A 17,397-nucleotide genomic window follows, 5' to 3' on the forward strand; every position below is an offset into this window, starting at 1 on the left:
CTTAGTCGGTGGGGAACAGTTACATAAGCACCCCTTATTTCTAGTGGAATTAGCAATGCAATTAATTTGCACTTCAATTCTTACTGCAGAGCCTGCTCAAATCCTAGAGAAAGCTAAGTCTGTGGATGTCACTGAGAAAGACCCAGTGACTCTGGAGTGCGTGGTGGCCGGGACACCAGAACTCAAAGTGAAATGGCTGAAGGATGGAAAACAAATTGTGCCCGGTAGATATTTTTCAATGAGTTTTGAAAATAACGTGGCCAGTTTTAGAATTCAGTCAGTCATGAAGCAGGACAGTGGTCAGTACACATTCAAGGTGGAAAACGACTTTGGAAGCAGTAGCTGTGACGCCGACATTAGAGTGCTAGGTGTGTACTTGGGCCCTAGTTGGCTTCCCTTATCTCTGTTACCTCTATCCCTTGTAAACAAGTGGCAACATATTAATGGATGTGTTTTTCTGTTTGCATTGGATAGATCAAGATATCCCTCCATCTTTCACCAAAAAATTAACCAAAATGGATAAAGTTCTGGGCTCTTCTATTCGTATGGAGTGCAAGGTTTCTGGCTCCCTTCCTATTAGTGCTCAATGGTTTAAGGATGGTAAAGAAATATCTACAAGTGCAAAATACAGACCTGTCTGTCACGAGAACACAGTGTCACTGGAAGTTAATAACCTGGAATTAGAAGATACTGCCAATTACACCTGTAAGGTCTCCAACGTAGCAGGGGATGATGCCTGCAGTGGCATCTTAACTGTTAAAGGTTAGAACTTCTTTTCCTCCTCTTGATTATTCTTTGTGACTGCTGTTTAAATGTGGCACTCTTCCCTTATATCCTTGAGACCATAAAGTATCGGTAATTCTGTTTCCATAGGTCCATATTTATTGAGTTCAAGAAATACACAGTCATGGCCTCTTTTTAGAAATGTCTGCTTACATGTCAAAACAGTTTAACTATGAGGAATCTAATTAAGTATATTTCTCTTAACGTCTATAGAACCACCAAGCTTCCTGGTGAAACCTGAACGACAGCAAACCGTACCAGACGCTACAGTAGAATTTAAAGCGGTACTGAAAGGAACACCGCCCTTTAAAATTAAGTGGTTTAAAGACGATGTGGAACTTGCCTCTGGACCTAAATGTTTCATTGGCTTGGAAGGGTCAACTAGCTTCTTAAATCTCTATTCAGTGGATGCTTCCAAGACGGGACAATACACTTGCCAAGTTACCAATGACGTTGGTAGCGACTCTTGTACCACGATGTTGCTTGTGACAGGTGTGCACGTTTGATTGTTTCATGTTTCTGTCTGGCCTGTGGCTCTCTTCTGTCCAGTGCATCTCCCCAACCTAGAAAGTTCACTTCTCTCTAACAGTACACTGTATTTGCCAAGCATTGTTCATCTTTTCCTCTTTCCTGCATACCACCTGATTTAGCATTTGTCATTTATATCTGTTCCCTCATAATCTCCTCTTTCTTTCACTCTTTAGAACCACCAAAGTTTGTGAAGAAGTTAGAAGCAACCAAAATAGTGAAAGCAGGGGATTCTGCACGACTGGAATGCAAGATAACTGGATCCCCAGAAATCAGAGTTGTGTGGTACAGAAATGAACATGAACTCCAAGCCAGTGACAAATACAGAATGACTTTCATTGACTCAGTGGCCGTCATACAGATGAACAGTCTGGGCACTGAGGACAGTGGGGATTTCATTTGTGAGGCTCAGAATCCTGCCGGCAGCACAAGCTGCAGTACCAAGGTTATCGTGAAAGGTAGAAATCTCTCTCTTCTGTTCCTCATTACCTGAAACCCACCTTCTTCTCCCCTGGGGTATCAAAGGTCTTTACTCTTTTACTTTATTTTAGGCTCCGTTTGAGATCATAGGATATTTCCCCAAACTAGTATTATTTCCCTCTTTGGTTCTTTCTTAAAATTTGCTTATATGTAGCCAGTCATTGTGGGGTATTTTTCTTGTTACTCCAGTGTCTTCATTCTGCTCATCTCAACACACTGGCCAAGCAGTTTAAATTTAATGTTTCATAAACATACCAAAAAATAAATAAATAAAGGGAAGGGAAAAGTAGGCATTTTAAAATCAATTTTTGTCTTTGATTATCCTACGAATGAATCATCATCCTCACTATAATCTTTAGCATTAATAACAAAGAAAGAATATTTAATGCATGTATATAAGATGCAAGCAATCCAGGTTTTAACCTTACATTTAAAACAGGACAATTATAGGCATGCCTGGGAAGCTTGGTCAGTTAAGTGTCCAACTCTTGATTTCAGGTCTTAATCTCAGGGTTTTGAGTACAAGCCCCATGTTAGGCTCCACTCTGGGTGTGGAGCCTACTTAAAAATACATACATACCTACATTTTAAAAACACAGGAAAATTATATATTCTTTTCCTCTCTCAAGAATTCCCATTTTTTAAAAATTATATCACTATATCTTGGTGCAATTAATACCAGTATTTTCTGTGGCCATTTTTCAGTATTTTTTATCCAAAGTCCAAGTTTGTCATGGTGTGAAGCAATTATTTCAGTAACATTTGTTGACGTGGAAGACATAGGTCACAGGTGTCATAATGGCTTCCACGTATCTCGGTTATAAAGCCTTTACAAAACATTTCATCTCTGAAGTCAGGATTCTAAACCTCATGCAAATCATCTTCATAATGTACTTGGGTTTGGTTTTTGTTTACAATTTTTGCATCAGTCCTTATCATCCAAGATAAACTCGTATAGTCAGGTAGATAGAAGATTGAATTCCTCAGTAAGGACACCTAGTGTTCTTGTCTGGACTCTTTGCCAAGGAAGCAGAATGATTTTGTAAAAACTAATGGCTTCTCCAACGCAGTTTTTCCTCCACACTAAAATGATAGTTCTGGACATCATTTCCCCATTATAGTATCTTGACTCTTTTTTCCAACTTAAAAACAGGGAAATAAAAGCATTTTGTGAAATGAAATAGCCCAATTCATTGGAAATTCTTGTTTTTACAGAACCACCTGTTTTTAGCAGCTTCCCTCCGGTAGTAGAAACCCTTAAAAATACTGAAGTTAGTCTTGAGTGTGAACTTTCGGGAACACCGCCGTTTGAGGTGATCTGGTACAAAGATAAGCGGCAGCTCCGAAGTAGTAAGAAATACAAGATTGCATCCAAAAATTTCCATGCAAGTATTCACATTCTCAATGTTGAAGCTTCAGACATTGGTGAATACTACTGCAAGGCACAGAATGAAGTTGGAAGTGATACTTGCATTTGTACTGTAAAATTAAAAGGTAAGCATATTTCCTGCACGCGGCGGAAATGCCAGGAATGTGCAAAACTTACTTTTTTCTCTGTCTTCCACTATCTGGACAACGTTTTCAACAATCTCCACCCATCTTTCCTTGTTCAGAACCACCAAGATTTGTCTCCAAACTGAACAGCCTCACTGTCATAGCTGGCGAGCCCGCTGAGTTACAAGCATCCATAGAAGGAGCCCCGCCTATTTCTGTCCAGTGGCTTAAAGAGAAAGAAGTGATCAGAGAAAGTGAAAACATCAGAATTACATTCGTAGACAATGTTGCAACTCTGCAGTTTGCAAAAGCAGAACCAGCTAATGCTGGGAAGTATATCTGTCAAATCAAGAATGATGGTGGCATGAGGGAGAACATGGCCACACTGACTGTGTTAGGTTGGTACAATGGTCCCTGATAGAAGATGATGCCAAACACCAAGTTGAGTCACTGGTAGACCCTCCTGTTCTGCATTTCTTCTAGAAGGATATAAATCCTTACCTGTCTGAAAGGTTTAGGAGAGGGGTGTCTGGGTGGCTTAGTCAGTTAAGCTTCTGTCTTCGGCTGAGGTAATGATCCTAGGGTCCTGGGATCCCTGGACCCTAGCATCATGCTCCCTGTTCAGTGGGAAACCTGCTTCTCCCTCTCCCTCTGCCCATTTCCTGTTCCACCTCTCTCTCACTCTGTCTCTCAAATACATACATACATACATACATACATACATAAAACATTTAAGAACGAAATGAAAGAAAGAAAAAAAAGCTTTAGGAGAAAGGACCTAATCAATCTTTTCTTCCCCACTAATCGATCTTTCAAACTCTTTCCTGTTTCTGTGATCCTAACAAAACTTAGCCATTTGTTTCAATGTTTACTTACTGCTTTTCTTGATGGATTAGCCAATATAATCATGACTCACTTTTGTTTAAGCATGAAAGCTGCTGGAAGCCAGCATAGGCAACAAGGAAATTGTTTCCAAAATATGGCAAGAACTCCCAAGATCAAAGTTAAGTAGGAAAGACATGCACTTGTACCTTTGGACATTTTAACTTGGCAGCTGTTTGGATAATAGCTTTTAAAACTACTAGCTTTAGCACCTTAAAATAAAGCAAAAATATCAAGTAATTCATAATAACATGAATCATTTGCATTAGGGTCAAGTGCAAATCAGTACATACTGTGTAATATACACTGATTTGTTTTGGAAGTCAACTAGTGCAGAAAAATATTTCTTAATCCTAACCCCGAATTTCACAATAACATGTAATTGTGGAATCATCTCTCTCTAGGGATGGGAAGAAATACAACCACACCATGGGAAGAAACAGTCTAACGGGATTTGAGAGTAGGGGCATGGTAAAGGTAACGGACTTTGACAGATGGCTCTCACGCTTTATTTCAGAGCCTGCGGTCATTGTTGAGAAGGCAGGATCCATGACAGTGACTGTGGGAGAAACGTGCACTCTGGAGTGTAAGGTGGCCGGCACTCCTGAACTCTCAGTGGAATGGTACAAGGACGGGAAGCTGTTGACCAGCAGCCAGAAACACAAATTTAGCTTCTACAACAAAATCTCTTCCCTAAAGATACTTTCTGTTGAAAGCCAAGATGCAGGCACATACACCTTCCAGGTTCAAAACAACGTGGGGAAAAGCAGCTGCACTGCTGTGGTTGATGTTTCAGGTCCGTTCAGCTACATCCCCCCCCCCCCATGGCTTTATGCAAATGCCTTTATCTGCCTTGGTCTCTCAGGGTGCTTCTCTTTCAAACCATGATGATCTCTTGCCTTTCCTCACACAGACCGAATGGTCCCTCCCTCTTTCACGCGGAGACTGAGAGATACTGTTGGGGTGCTGGGTACTTCTTGCATCTTGGAGTGCAAAGTAGCTGGGTCATCACCCATCTCTGTTGCCTGGTTTCATGAGAAAACGAAGATTGTCAGCGGAGCAAAGTACCAAACCACGTTTTCAGATAACGTCTGCACCTTGCAGCTAAATTCCCTGGACTCCTCGGACATGGGCAATTACACGTGTGTGGCTGCTAACACGGCTGGCTCCGATGAATGTCGGGCAGCCTTGGCTGTGCAAGGTCGGTGTTCCCTACGCAAACCGTTTCTTACAGATTCTCCTTTGGGTGCTCATCCAGGCACCCGTTTGTTGCCCATTCAAAAGGGCTCTTCATTTTTGATTCAAAGTTGCAACTAAATGAGAAGCTTACAGGCTCTATCCCATGTCCTCCATGTCTCTGTAGAACCACCCTCTTTCGTGAAGGAACCTGAACCTCTGGAAACACTACCAGGCAAGAATGTCACCTTCACAAGCGTTATCCGAGGGACCCCTCCTTTCAAGGTTGGCTGGTTCAGAGGTGCCAGAGAACTTGTGAGAGGAGACCGGTGCAACATCTATTTTGAAGACACTGTGGCAGAACTGGAATTATTCAATGTTGACGTCTCTCAGAGTGGGGAATACACTTGTGTGGTTTCTAACAGTGCAGGCCAAACGTCCTGCACAACACGTCTCTTTGTGAAAGGTCTGCTCAATTGCACTTGCCCTTCCTATTTTTTCTACATGGGCATCTTTGCATTCTTCCTGTGTTTAATTGCTGTGCTTTCTCACTCACCAGAACCAGCTACCTTCGTGAAGAAATTAAGCGATCACTCCGTGGAACCAGGGAAGTCCATAATTCTGGAGGGCACCTACACTGGGACGCTTCCAATTTCAGTGACCTGGAAGAAAGACGGTTTTAACATAACTCCATCTGAGAGATGCAGCATTGTCACAACAGAGAAAACCTGCATCCTAGAAATTCTGAATAGCACAAAAAGGGATGCAGGACAGTACTCCTGCGAAATTGAAAATGAGGCAGGGAAGGATGTTTGCCAAGCTCTGGTATCTACATTAGGTGTGTTGTCTTACTATTCCCTTGTCAATGATTGGCATTTATGTGGCACCAAGCATGCTTTGTTTGGTGTTCTTAAATTCCAGTTGCTGACTGTGATCCTTTCTTCTTTAGAACCGCCGTATTTTGTTACGGAACTAGAACCTCTGGAGGCATCCGTTGGAGATTCGGTTTCTTTACAATGCCAGGTGGCTGGGACGCCAGAAATTACAGTATCTTGGTACAAAGGAGACACTAAGTTACGACCAACTCCTGAATACAGGACCTATTTTACCAACAATGTGGCCACACTGGTTTTTAATAAAGTGAATATTAATGACAGTGGAGAGTACACATGTAAAGCAGAGAATAGTATAGGAACTGCCTCTTCTAAGACTGTCTTCAGAATTCAAGGTGACGACATGAATTTAGAAATTAAGAAATTTTTTCATCTTAATTCTTTTATCTGTATGGAGAAATTTTTATTCAGGCTACTGATGGCTCAAGTGTCGCTTGTCTTCCTACAGAGCGCCAACTCCCACCTTCCTTTGCAAGACAACTGAAAGACATTGAACAGACTGTTGGGTTGCCGGTTACACTCACTTGTCGATTAAATGGCTCTGCACCCATCCAAGTGTGCTGGTATAGAGATGGGGTACTTTTAAGAGATGATGAGAATCTGCAGACATCATTTGTAGATAATGTGGCAACCTTAAAAATTTTGCAAACTGACTTGAGTCACTCTGGACAGTACTCCTGCTCAGCTTCTAACCCACTTGGAACAGCATCTTCTAGTGCTAGACTGACAGCAAGAGGTTTGTTCCCATATTAATCTTTCCCTTTACAAACCAAACCATGACTTCTTACTCATTGCCAGAGTGGAAATGGCCAATGGGAAAAGTAAAACAAAACACATTGCCTTCTCTTTTCATTTTCCAGAACCTAAGAAATCTCCTTTCTTTGACATCAAGCCTGTATCTATAGATGTCATTGCTGGGGAAAGTGCTGACTTTGAGTGTCATGTTACTGGTGCTCAGCCAATGCGAATCACTTGGTCAAAAGATAACAAAGAGATACGTCCTGGAGGAAATTATACTATCACCTGTGTGGGAAATACTCCCCATCTGAGGATTCTTAAAGTAGGCAAAGGGGACTCTGGTCAATATACTTGCCAAGCAACCAATGATGTTGGCAAAGACACATGCTCAGCTCAACTCAGTGTAAAAGGTATCATTACGTGGCATCTACCAATATCTGTTCTTTCCCACATCTGTGTCTTCTAAAAGTACCTTTAGTTTTTAAGGGTTTGGGATAAATTGAGTCATGTTAGAATTCACATATTAGTATTGAAAACATTAATCAAAATTCTGTTTGTCTCTATATTGTTTTCGGAACTAGTGTTAACTCTAAGTATGGTCCTATCAGATAGTGTTGTCTAGTTGAAATTTGTTAAATATTGTAATATTGTTTCTACTGTCCTCATATTCTTTCTGTTATATGGAGTTCTGATTTATCATTACTAAATTTTGATCAAATACCTCTGTAATACATTAACTTATATGTTTTAGCTTATAAAAATAAACTTAACAATTAAATTCTATATTCAAAGCTTATTTAATAGAAAATATAATATTTACCATAAAATTACCAGGAAGTATATTCTTAATAAACCAGTTTAAATATATATTTATGAGATCTTCAACTACCAACACAAGTTGTTTTTTTCCTTTGATCTACTAGAACCTCCCAAGTTTGTTAAGAAACTAGAAGCTTCAAAAGTTGCAAAGCAGGGAGAATCCATCCAACTGGAATGCAAAATAAGTGGTTCCCCAGAAATCAAAGTTGTATGGTTCCGAAATGACAGTGAACTTCACGAAAGTTGGAAGTACAATATGTCATTCGTTAATTCTGTGGCACTGCTTACCATCAATGAAGGCAGCGCTGAGGACAGCGGTGACTATATCTGTGAAGCTCATAATGGTGTTGGTGAGGCCAGCTGCAGCACAGCCCTGACTGTGAAAGGTTAGACACATTAAGCTCCTTCCTTTCTTCTCTGATCAGATTCTTTCTCAGCGATATCATGAGCTCCAAAATAAAAAGGTTCACTCTGGGGACTTGCTTGCAATTCTTAAACTAGTTTTTGTGGATTGTTATTTGTTAACATACCATCCTACGGTCATGCCAATCATTCTTAATGACTCTGGATTCTAGAAGATTATTTTTCCGTTTTAGTAAGCAGATGTTCTCATCATTCATCTTCTTTTTTTTTTCTGGTAGCACCTCCTGTTTTCACCCAGAAGCCTTCTCCAATAGGAGCTCTTAAAGGTTCTGATGTTATCTTACAATGTGAAATTTCGGGAACCCCCCCATTTGAAGTGGTGTGGGTTAAAGATAGAAAGCAAGTTCGGAGCAGCAAGAAATTTAAAATCACTTCAAAAAATTTTGATACAAGTCTTCACATCCTTAATCTGGAAGCCTCCGATGTAGGAGAATATCACTGCAAAGCTACTAATGAGGTGGGAAGCGACACATGTGTTTGCACTGTCAAGTTCAAAGGTTTGTATACATGGTCACAAAAATATGTCTCTTCCTTTCATCTTTTCTTGCTTAACTAATAACTTACGTGACTGTGATTCTTTTTCTTTCTAACCACAAATTTCTTTCATTAGAACCCCCACGATTTGTGAAAAAGCTAACCGACACCTCAACCCTTATTGGGGATGCTGTTGAGTTACGGGCGGTAGTGGAAGGCTTCCAGCCCATTTCTGTTGTCTGGATGAAAGATAAAGGTGATGTCATCAGAGAGAGTGAAAACACCAGGATTTCATTCATTGATAACGTCGCCACCCTCCAACTTGGAAGTCCCGAAGCATCTGATTCTGGAAAATACGTGTGCCAGATCAAAAATGATGCCGGGATGAGAGAATGTTCAGCGGTCTTGACTGTAGTAGGTTAGTAACAAAATACAACCTGAAAAAATATCAAATTGATTGGCCCATGATCATCATCTGCAAATATTATTCTTACCCCATTATATATTGATTACACTCTCAGTTTGGAAGGTGACTTTATTTTCAATGCATTATACTTCTTCTTTTAGAACCAGCCAGAATCGTAGAGAAACCAGAACCTATGACTGTCACTACAGGAAATCCTTTTGCATTAGAGTGTGTAGTGGCTGGAACACCGGAACTTTCCATCAAGTGGTTCAAAGATGGGAGAGAGTTATCTGCAGACAGCAGACATCACATTACGTTCATCAACAGAGTGGCTTCAGTTAAAATCCCTTGTGCAGAAATGAGCGACAAGGGGTTATATAGTTTTGAAGTGAAAAACAGTGTTGGTAAAAGCACGTGCTCTGTCTCGGTCCACGTGTCGGGTGAGTGGTATGAGGTCTTTAGGAATCTATCATTTTTCCCTGGGATGGGGGGTGGGGAGAAAAAGGAAGTTTCTCTTGTAAATGGAAAACTACCCTTCTCCACATAGATCGAGTCGTGCCTCCTTCCTTCATCCGCAAGCTGAAGGACACGAACGCCGTCTTGGGGGCCTCGGCGGTTCTGGAGTGCCGAGTCTCCGGCTCAGCCCCAATTTCAGTTGGCTGGTTTCAGGACGGAAATGAGCTCATTAGCGGCCCTAAATGCCAGTCCAGCTTTTCAGAAAATGTCTGTACGTTGAATCTGCACTTACTGGAGCCCTCGGACACAGGCATATACACGTGTGTGGCTGCCAACGTGGCTGGTTCTGATGAATGCTCGGCCGTGCTGACTGTGCAAGGTCAGTGTGCAAGGGGCAGGGGTGTGGTCGCCCTCCTGTCAGGGCCATGTGACATGGCACCCGCCTCATGTGGAATTTCTTCATATCTTGTCTTCATTTGCAGTCTTAGCTCCCTTTTCCCGGAGGAGCAAAACTCATCTCACCTGGATTTCTTTCTTTCTCTTGATCTCTTCCTCCCCTGGGCTATCCAGAGCCACCCTCTTTCGAACAAGTCCCCGACTCTGTGGAAGTCTTACCTGGAACGAGCCTCATCTTCACCAGCGTCATTAGAGGCACCCCTCCGTTCAAGGTGAAGTGGTTTAAGGGCAGCCGGGAACTGGTGTCAGGGGAGTCGTGCACCATCTCTCTGGAAGATTTTGTGACAGAACTGGAGCTGTTGGAGGTGGAGCCCTCACAGAGCGGAGACTACTCTTGCCTCGTGACCAATGACGCAGGCAGCGCCTCCTGTACCGCGCATCTGTTTGTGAAAGGTTTGCTCTGTTCTCCCCCTCGTGTGTCTCTTAAAATTCCTTTCCAAGTCTTCATTTGAAGATGCACATTTCACCCTCATGTTTCCTCCATACAGAACCGGCCACCTTCGTGAAAAGGTTGGCTGACTTCAGCGTGGAGACAGGCAGCCCCGTTGTTCTGGAGGCCACGTTTACTGGCACACCTCCCATCTCAGTGAGCTGGATGAAGAATGAGTTCCCTCTCTCACAGTCTCACAATTGCAGTATTACCATGACAGAGAAATCGACAATCCTGGAAATTACAGAGAGCACTATAGAGGACTACGCGCAGTACAGTTGTCTGATAGAGAACGAGGCCGGGCAAGACATCTGTGAAGCTCTGGTGTCTGTCTTAGGTGTGTTTAATTAACCCTCTTTTTGTTGCTGTCTTTTCCTTCTTTTAAAACCTCCTCTTCAAGTTCACGTGATTGATTGGTTATCATCCTTCGTACCCTAGAACCGCCCTATTTCATTGAACCTCTGCAACACGTAGAAGCAGCCATCGGAGAACCCACGACTTTACAATGTAAAGTGGATGGAACCCCAGAAATTAGAATTTCTTGGTACAAAGAACATACAAAGCTACGATCAGCTCCTGCATATAAAATGCAATTTAAAAATAACATTGCCTCTTTAATAATCAACAAAGTGGACCACAGTGATGTGGGAGAGTATTCATGCAAGGCAGAAAACAGCGTGGGGGCCGTCGCTTCCTCCGCCGTGCTTGTTATCAAAGGTGATGATGGTTTCATTCAACAAGTCGTGCCGTGTGCTGATGGCACCATTTTCTTAAAAACATCAAAATTGTAATGGCTTGAAGTATGTCATGGATGTTGTCTCTCTTGTAAATAAGGATTATTTGTAACTTCTTTACAGAGCGCAAACTTCCACCTTCCTTTGCAAGAAAACTGAAGGATGTTCATGAGACTCTTGGTTTCCCAGTTGCATTTGAATGTCGCATCAATGGCTCAGAACCTCTTCAAGTGTCTTGGTACAAGGATGGGGTGCTTTTGAAAGATGATTCGAATTTGCAGACATCTTTTGTTCATAATGTAGCAACGCTTCAGATTTTGCAAACTGACCAGAGCCACGTTGGTCAGTACAATTGTTCAGCTTCTAATCCTCTTGGAACTGCTTCGTCCAGTGCCAAGCTCATTCTCTCAGGTGAGTATCTTATCACATTACCCTCTTCATTATGAAAGCTTCACTGATGTGGGCCACTGTAAGACTGGTGCCACTTAGTTTCTGCTCCATGGCTGGGAGCATGAAAACTAAAGTCACCATGTTGGTCTTCACCCTTTTCAGAGCATGAAGTGCCTCCTTTCTTTGATCTAAAGCCTGTATCAGTAGATCTTGCTCTTGGAGAAAGTGGTTCTTTTAAATGTCATGTAACTGGAACTGCACCCATCAAAATCACTTGGGCCAAAGATAACCGAGAGATTCGCCCTGGAGGGAACTACAAGATGACTTTGGTTGAAAATACTGCTACACTGACAGTTCTCAAAGTAAGCAAAGGTGATGCCGGGCAGTACACCTGCTACGCAAGCAACGTTGCTGGAAAAGACTCTTGTTCTGCTCACCTGGGTGTACAAGGTACATGTTCTAGTCAAGTAGCAACATCTCTTTTACGTTTTCAGTATCTTGAAATAAAAGAGGAAGGGTGTGCTTGAAAGTTATGTTTAGAACATTTTCTGGTAATTAGATCGAATGGATCTAGGACCTTCCAAATGGGGCCAAGCTTTAACGTTTTTTATTTTAAAAATACAAAACTGATGAAACATGGACTGAACGTCCATTTTCAAAGGCTAAAGGTAGAGACTAGGGAAATAGCAAACAAAATTTTTTCACGGAATTGCAAGAAAATCTAAGTTTGGAAGAAATCAGCTTAAGACAAAAAAGGAAGTGATCTCAAATGCTTTATTTTGCACACTAGTTTGTAAATTAATGGATTTTGTCACTCTAGAGGACAGCAGATCCCAAACAAGCCCTTCAGGAAGAGTCAGCTTGTGCTCACCTCTCTTTCTCCACTAGCCCCCACTGAAAGAGTTTAGGAAGCCAGAAGGCTGGGACAACATCGATACCCAACCTGGTGGAAGGCAGCCATATCTTTCTGTACCAAGTTCATGGCTGCCATTGTCAGAAATTAAGTCCTTAACTCAGTGAGCTACTGACCTAACCCATTAGAGAATTTTTGAGGGTATTTGTGGTGGTGGTTTATAGGCATCTTGAAATTAAAATAGAATTTTATTTAGCAGTGCATTTACTCTATGACATGCTCTTGATCATTTTTATTTCTCTGAGCTTGAATTTTTTGCTTCAGTCATGAAGAAAGCCTTACTCTCCCCAACTGCAAAGGGAAATTATGAGGGTTGAAGAAATATCTACGTAAGGTCTATAAGAGAAATGGGCATAAATTTTAAGATATCTCACCCAGTTTTGTTATTCTGACTCCTTATGGTACACATCTGGTATCTTTGCAGCCAGAGTAGATCCATCTCCCCTGGTTTACATCCAGGAGACTAGTCAAGCCCTCTTATTCCCTGGAAATTCAGAGTGCTTCCAACAACAGACAGAGCCCCGGGCCTCTGATATTGCTTTAAAGATATGATTCTTTTGCTGGGAGGAGAAGCATGTCATAGGGATTAGTGTATTTTCCTCCTTCTGTTTGCAATAACATTTGATGCGGGTGCTTACAGAAATGCACACACTTTATTTTAAGAAATTTCTACTTAGATTCAACTTAACCATTCTTAAGGACTCATTATGAACTATTCTTCCTTGAACTATATCACATAAATATGTTTTCCAGAGTTTAAGACCTCTCCGACAGAAGGGTTCCTTTTCTCATGTCATCTGGAGTTATATGTGCTTTTTCCATCCCTTACATTGCTATTTTCCTTCTTGGTCCCATAGAACCACCCAGGTTCATTAAGAAGCTAGAACCTTCAAGAATTGTGAAACAGGATGACTACACAAGATATGAATGTAAAATAGGAGGGTCTCCGGAGATCAAAGTTCTATGGTACAAAGACGAGACTGAAATTCAAGAGAGCAGTAAATTCAGAATGTCATTCCTCGACTCGATGGCGGTGTTGGAAATGCACAACCTCAGTGTTGAGGACAGTGGGGACTACACGTGTGAGGCCCGAAATGCAGCAGGCAGTGCAAGCAGCAGCACCTCCTTAAAAGTTAAAGGTCAGTTCGTACTCTTCCTTCATATTTTTCACAGTCGACGCCTCTTTAGCTGTCCTCAAAGGTCCCTGTTTGACTCTCCAGCAACATCTTCAAATTTTTGAAGGATAGGATCAAAAATTGAAAGTGATGTTTTCTATCTCTGTGTTGGAATAGAAAGCTGATTCTTACTTGAAACTCTATACTTACAGAATACATCCTGATTTTCCTGTCTTTTCTAATTCAATTACCTTCCAATTGTAGAACCACCCATTTTCCGCAAAAAGCCTCATCCCATTGAGACGCTCAAAGGAGCTGATGTCCATCTTGAATGTGAGCTTCAGGGTACTCCCCCATTTCAAGTTTCTTGGCATAAAGATAAGAGAGAACTTCGAAGTGGCAAGAAGTACAAGATCATGTCTGAGAACTACCTGACGAGTATTCACATCCTAAATGTCGATGCCGCTGACATGGGGGATTACCAGTGCAAAGCCACCAATGATGTGGGGAGTGACACTTGTGTCAGTTCTATCACTCTGAAAGGTTAGAACGGCCTCAGTCTTTTCTGTCTTCCATTTCCCTTCTAATTTCCTTCCCTCTAATTTTAATGCTCTGTTTGCTTCCTAGTGATTGCCCAGTCCTTTATCACCCCCTGTGTCTTCTACTTTCCCTTTATTCTCTTCCAAATCCTTTGATGTTTAGTGTGCATCTCATATCCGAATCCTACCAAGGATCATTTGAGATGGTTTTTCCAGTGGGTTGCATTGAACTCAGAAAGCTTGGAAGGGACAAGACATTTGATTCTTTTGGCTTAATATAAACTGTAACATGTCCCTGCTCCCACTCACCAAAAATAACCTCTTATTTAAGAAATGAAAACAATGTATTGTCACTAGTGGAATTCCTAGCATTGCATAACTTGAGGGAGGTCTACTAGCCCCACACATTTTAAATGATTTGTCTCTTTTTTGTCAGCACCACCAAGATTTGTGAAGAAGCTCAGTGATGTTTCTACCATCATTGGGGAAGAAGTTCAGCTGCAGGCTACTGTTGAAGGCGCCGAGCCAATATCAGTGGTGTGGTTCAAAGATAAAGGGGAGATTGTTAGAGAGAGTGACAACATATGGGTTTCTTATTCAGAAAACATAGCAACCCTACAGTTTGCAAGAGCAGAAACAGTCAATGCTGGGAAGTACACCTGTCAGATCAAAAATGATGCCGGAATGCAAGAATGCTTTGCCACGCTATCTGTTCTCGGTCAGTATGAGTGGAATGGAACGTTACCATGAACAAGAAGCACACACTTACTAGTATCTGCCTTGTCTTTTCTTCTCTTTTTTCTTTTTTTTTTTTCTTTTCTTTTCTTTTTTTTTTTCAGTGTTCCAAAATTCATTGTTTATGCACCACACCCAGTGCTCCATGCAATATGTGCCCTCCTTAATACCCACCACCAGGCTCACCCATCCCCCCACCCCCTTCTAGTATCTATGTTTTCTCTAGCTTTTCAGTTTGAATGTAAATGTTGAAGGTAATTTATATCTCATTCCAGAACCTGCAGCAATCGTGGAAAAGCCAGAGTCCGTAAGGGTCACCACAGGGGACACCTGTACCTTGGAGTGCACAGTCACAGGCACACCTGAACTCAGTACCAGATGGTTTAAGGATGGAAAAGAACTGACAAGTGACAGCAAATACAAAATAAGCTTCTTCAACAAAGTGTCTGGCCTTAAGATTATCAACGTGGCACCTAGTGACAGTGGCGTATATAGTTTCGAGGTGCAAAACCCTGTTGGCAAAGACAGCTGTACAGCTTCAATTCAAGTTTCAGGTTGGTCGGTGGGGCTTTTATCTCAATGTTATCATAACGTAATTCCTGATTTACATATATGTGTGTGGGATGCTCTGTCTTCTACAGCGGGACATTAGTAAGTTAGATCCCTTTCTCGGGGGGAAATTTCCACAATTCAGAGTGGTAGGAGTAAAACTGAACCCCCGGACAAGGATCAGGTGGTCTTTAACCCTCTCTTATACTGGGATAATTTACCATATAATGATTCACAGTGATGAGAGACCAAAAGCCCTCTCCTGTCAGCTAGCACATCTTGCCCATTGATTCTCGAGGTTTTCAGCTGTGTGAACCCAGAGGGAATTATTTGATATCCTTGTAAGAAAGCCTAGTGGATATAGGTGTATTCCATCAAAAAAACAATAATTCTCTTCTCAAATCATTTTATAACTGATGTCCCTTGATTGTTTGATTTTTATCCCATTCAGACCGGGTTGTTCCTCCTTCATTCACGAGAAAATTGAAAGAGACAAAGGGTCTGTCTGGCTCCTCAGTTGTCATGGAGTGCAAAGTCTATGGGTCACCGCCCATCTCTGTCTCCTGGTTCCATGAAGGAAACGAGATCAGCAGTGGACGGAAATACCAGACCACCCTGACAGACAACACTTGTGCTTTAACTGTGAACATGCTAGAAGAATCAGATGCTGGTGACTACACATGTGTAGCTACTAACGTTGCCGGTTCTGATGAATGCCGTGCTCCTTTGACCGTGAGAGGTCAGTTCAAACAACAGGAAAATGGAACTGCATTTCATAACATATTAAGCAAGATTATCATCAAAATTCAAAAATATTAAATTGCTCTTGGTATGTAATTTTTTGTTTAGAGCCACCATCCTTTGTTCAGAAACCCGAGGCCATGGACGTGTTAACCGGAGCCAATGTCACTTTCACAAGCATCGTAAAAGGAACACCTCCTTTCAGCGTCAGCTGGTTCAAGGGTAGCAGCGAACTCATCCCGGGGGACAGGTGTAACATATCTCTGGAGGATTCCGTGGCAGAGCTGGAGTTGTTTGATGTAGAGACAACACAAAGTGGAGAATATACCTGCATAGTCAGTAATGAGGCTGGCAGAGTTTCTTGCACGACACATCTCCATGTAAAAGGTTTGTTTGACGGCTAGTCCGCATTTTTACACCCGACGTACATGAAGGAACAGCTGTGTTTCTGTCCGAATGTATGTGTTTGATATCGTATTTTCCCATTTGCTTATGACAGCTGCAGCCAAATTTGTGAAGAGACTCAATGACTACAGCATAGAGAAAGGGAAACCCTTGATTCTAGAGGGCACGTACACTGGAACGCCTCCTATTTCAGTCACGTGGAAGAAAAACGGCATAAATATAATGCCTTCTCAGAGGTGTAATATCACCACAACTGAAAAATCTGCAATCCTGGAAATTCCAAGTAGCACCATAGAGGATGCCGGACAGTACAACTGCTACATTGAAAATGCTTCTGGAAGAGATTCCTGTTCGGCACAAATACTAATACTAGGTTTGTTGCGACCCCGCCTTCATTGCGCCCTATATAAAGACTCATTCTGACATGTCTCTTTGTGACAAATTCTCTCTCTCTTGCCTACAGAACCACCGTATTTTGTCAAGCAGTTGGAGCCTGTTAAGGTGACCGTTGGAGATTCTGCCTCTTTACAATGTCAGATTGCTGGGACCCCTGAAATTGGGGTGTCTTGGTACAAAGGCGATACGAAATTAAGACCGACTACCACCTGCAAAATGCATTTTAGGAACAATGTTGCTACACTGGTTTTCAACCAGGTTGATGGTAATGACAGTGGAGAGTATATCTGCAGAGCTGAAAACAGCGTGGGAGAGGTTTCTTCTTCAACATTCCTCACGGTTCAAGGTGATTGGAATGTTTTAAGAGTGAATGAATTTGTGTTTCTTTTGAACCATATTTAAAATATCTGGCGAAGCCCTCATTTTAGGAAAAGCTTGCCCA

General features: G+C 41.9%; 1 protein-coding gene across 3 annotated transcripts in view; it reads left to right on the forward strand.

Moving 5' to 3' along the window:
• TTN (titin) overlaps positions 1-17,397 on the forward strand; it is a 282,606-nt gene that overhangs the window by 85,803 nt on the left and 179,406 nt on the right. For 2 of the 3 annotated variants that reach the window (XM_059166916.1, XM_059166914.1), the window contains 31 exons: positions 90-368; positions 475-762; positions 997-1,275; positions 1,488-1,769; positions 3,007-3,285; positions 3,405-3,683; positions 4,685-4,963; positions 5,081-5,368; positions 5,531-5,809; positions 5,903-6,181; positions 6,293-6,571; positions 6,685-6,972; positions 7,097-7,384; positions 7,898-8,179; positions 8,435-8,713; positions 8,827-9,108; positions 9,258-9,536; positions 9,644-9,931; positions 10,123-10,401; positions 10,497-10,775; positions 10,877-11,155; positions 11,296-11,583; positions 11,725-12,012; positions 13,333-13,614; positions 13,855-14,133; positions 14,566-14,847; positions 15,140-15,418; positions 15,865-16,152; positions 16,263-16,541; positions 16,654-16,932; positions 17,023-17,301. In XM_059166916.1, coding sequence (XP_059022899.1) covers positions 90-368; positions 475-762; positions 997-1,275; positions 1,488-1,769; positions 3,007-3,285; positions 3,405-3,683; positions 4,685-4,963; positions 5,081-5,368; positions 5,531-5,809; positions 5,903-6,181; positions 6,293-6,571; positions 6,685-6,972; positions 7,097-7,384; positions 7,898-8,179; positions 8,435-8,713; positions 8,827-9,108; positions 9,258-9,536; positions 9,644-9,931; positions 10,123-10,401; positions 10,497-10,775; positions 10,877-11,155; positions 11,296-11,583; positions 11,725-12,012; positions 13,333-13,614; positions 13,855-14,133; positions 14,566-14,847; positions 15,140-15,418; positions 15,865-16,152; positions 16,263-16,541; positions 16,654-16,932; positions 17,023-17,301 — 8,736 coding nt within the window. Of the gene's footprint in view, positions 1-89; positions 369-474; positions 763-996; positions 1,276-1,487; positions 1,770-3,006; positions 3,286-3,404; positions 3,684-4,684; positions 4,964-5,080; positions 5,369-5,530; positions 5,810-5,902; positions 6,572-6,684; positions 6,973-7,096; positions 7,385-7,897; positions 8,180-8,434; positions 8,714-8,826; positions 9,109-9,257; positions 9,537-9,643; positions 9,932-10,122; positions 10,402-10,496; positions 10,776-10,876; positions 11,156-11,295; positions 11,584-11,724; positions 12,013-13,332; positions 13,615-13,854; positions 14,134-14,565; positions 14,848-15,139; positions 15,419-15,864; positions 16,153-16,262; positions 16,542-16,653; positions 16,933-17,022; positions 17,302-17,397 lie in introns of all 3 variants that reach the window. The other variant, XM_059166913.1, reaches the window with a different exon arrangement.

This window comes from Mustela lutreola, chromosome 3, assembly GCF_030435805.1.
Source record: "Mustela lutreola isolate mMusLut2 chromosome 3, mMusLut2.pri, whole genome shotgun sequence".
Taxonomy (NCBI): Eukaryota; Metazoa; Chordata; class Mammalia; order Carnivora; family Mustelidae; genus Mustela; species Mustela lutreola.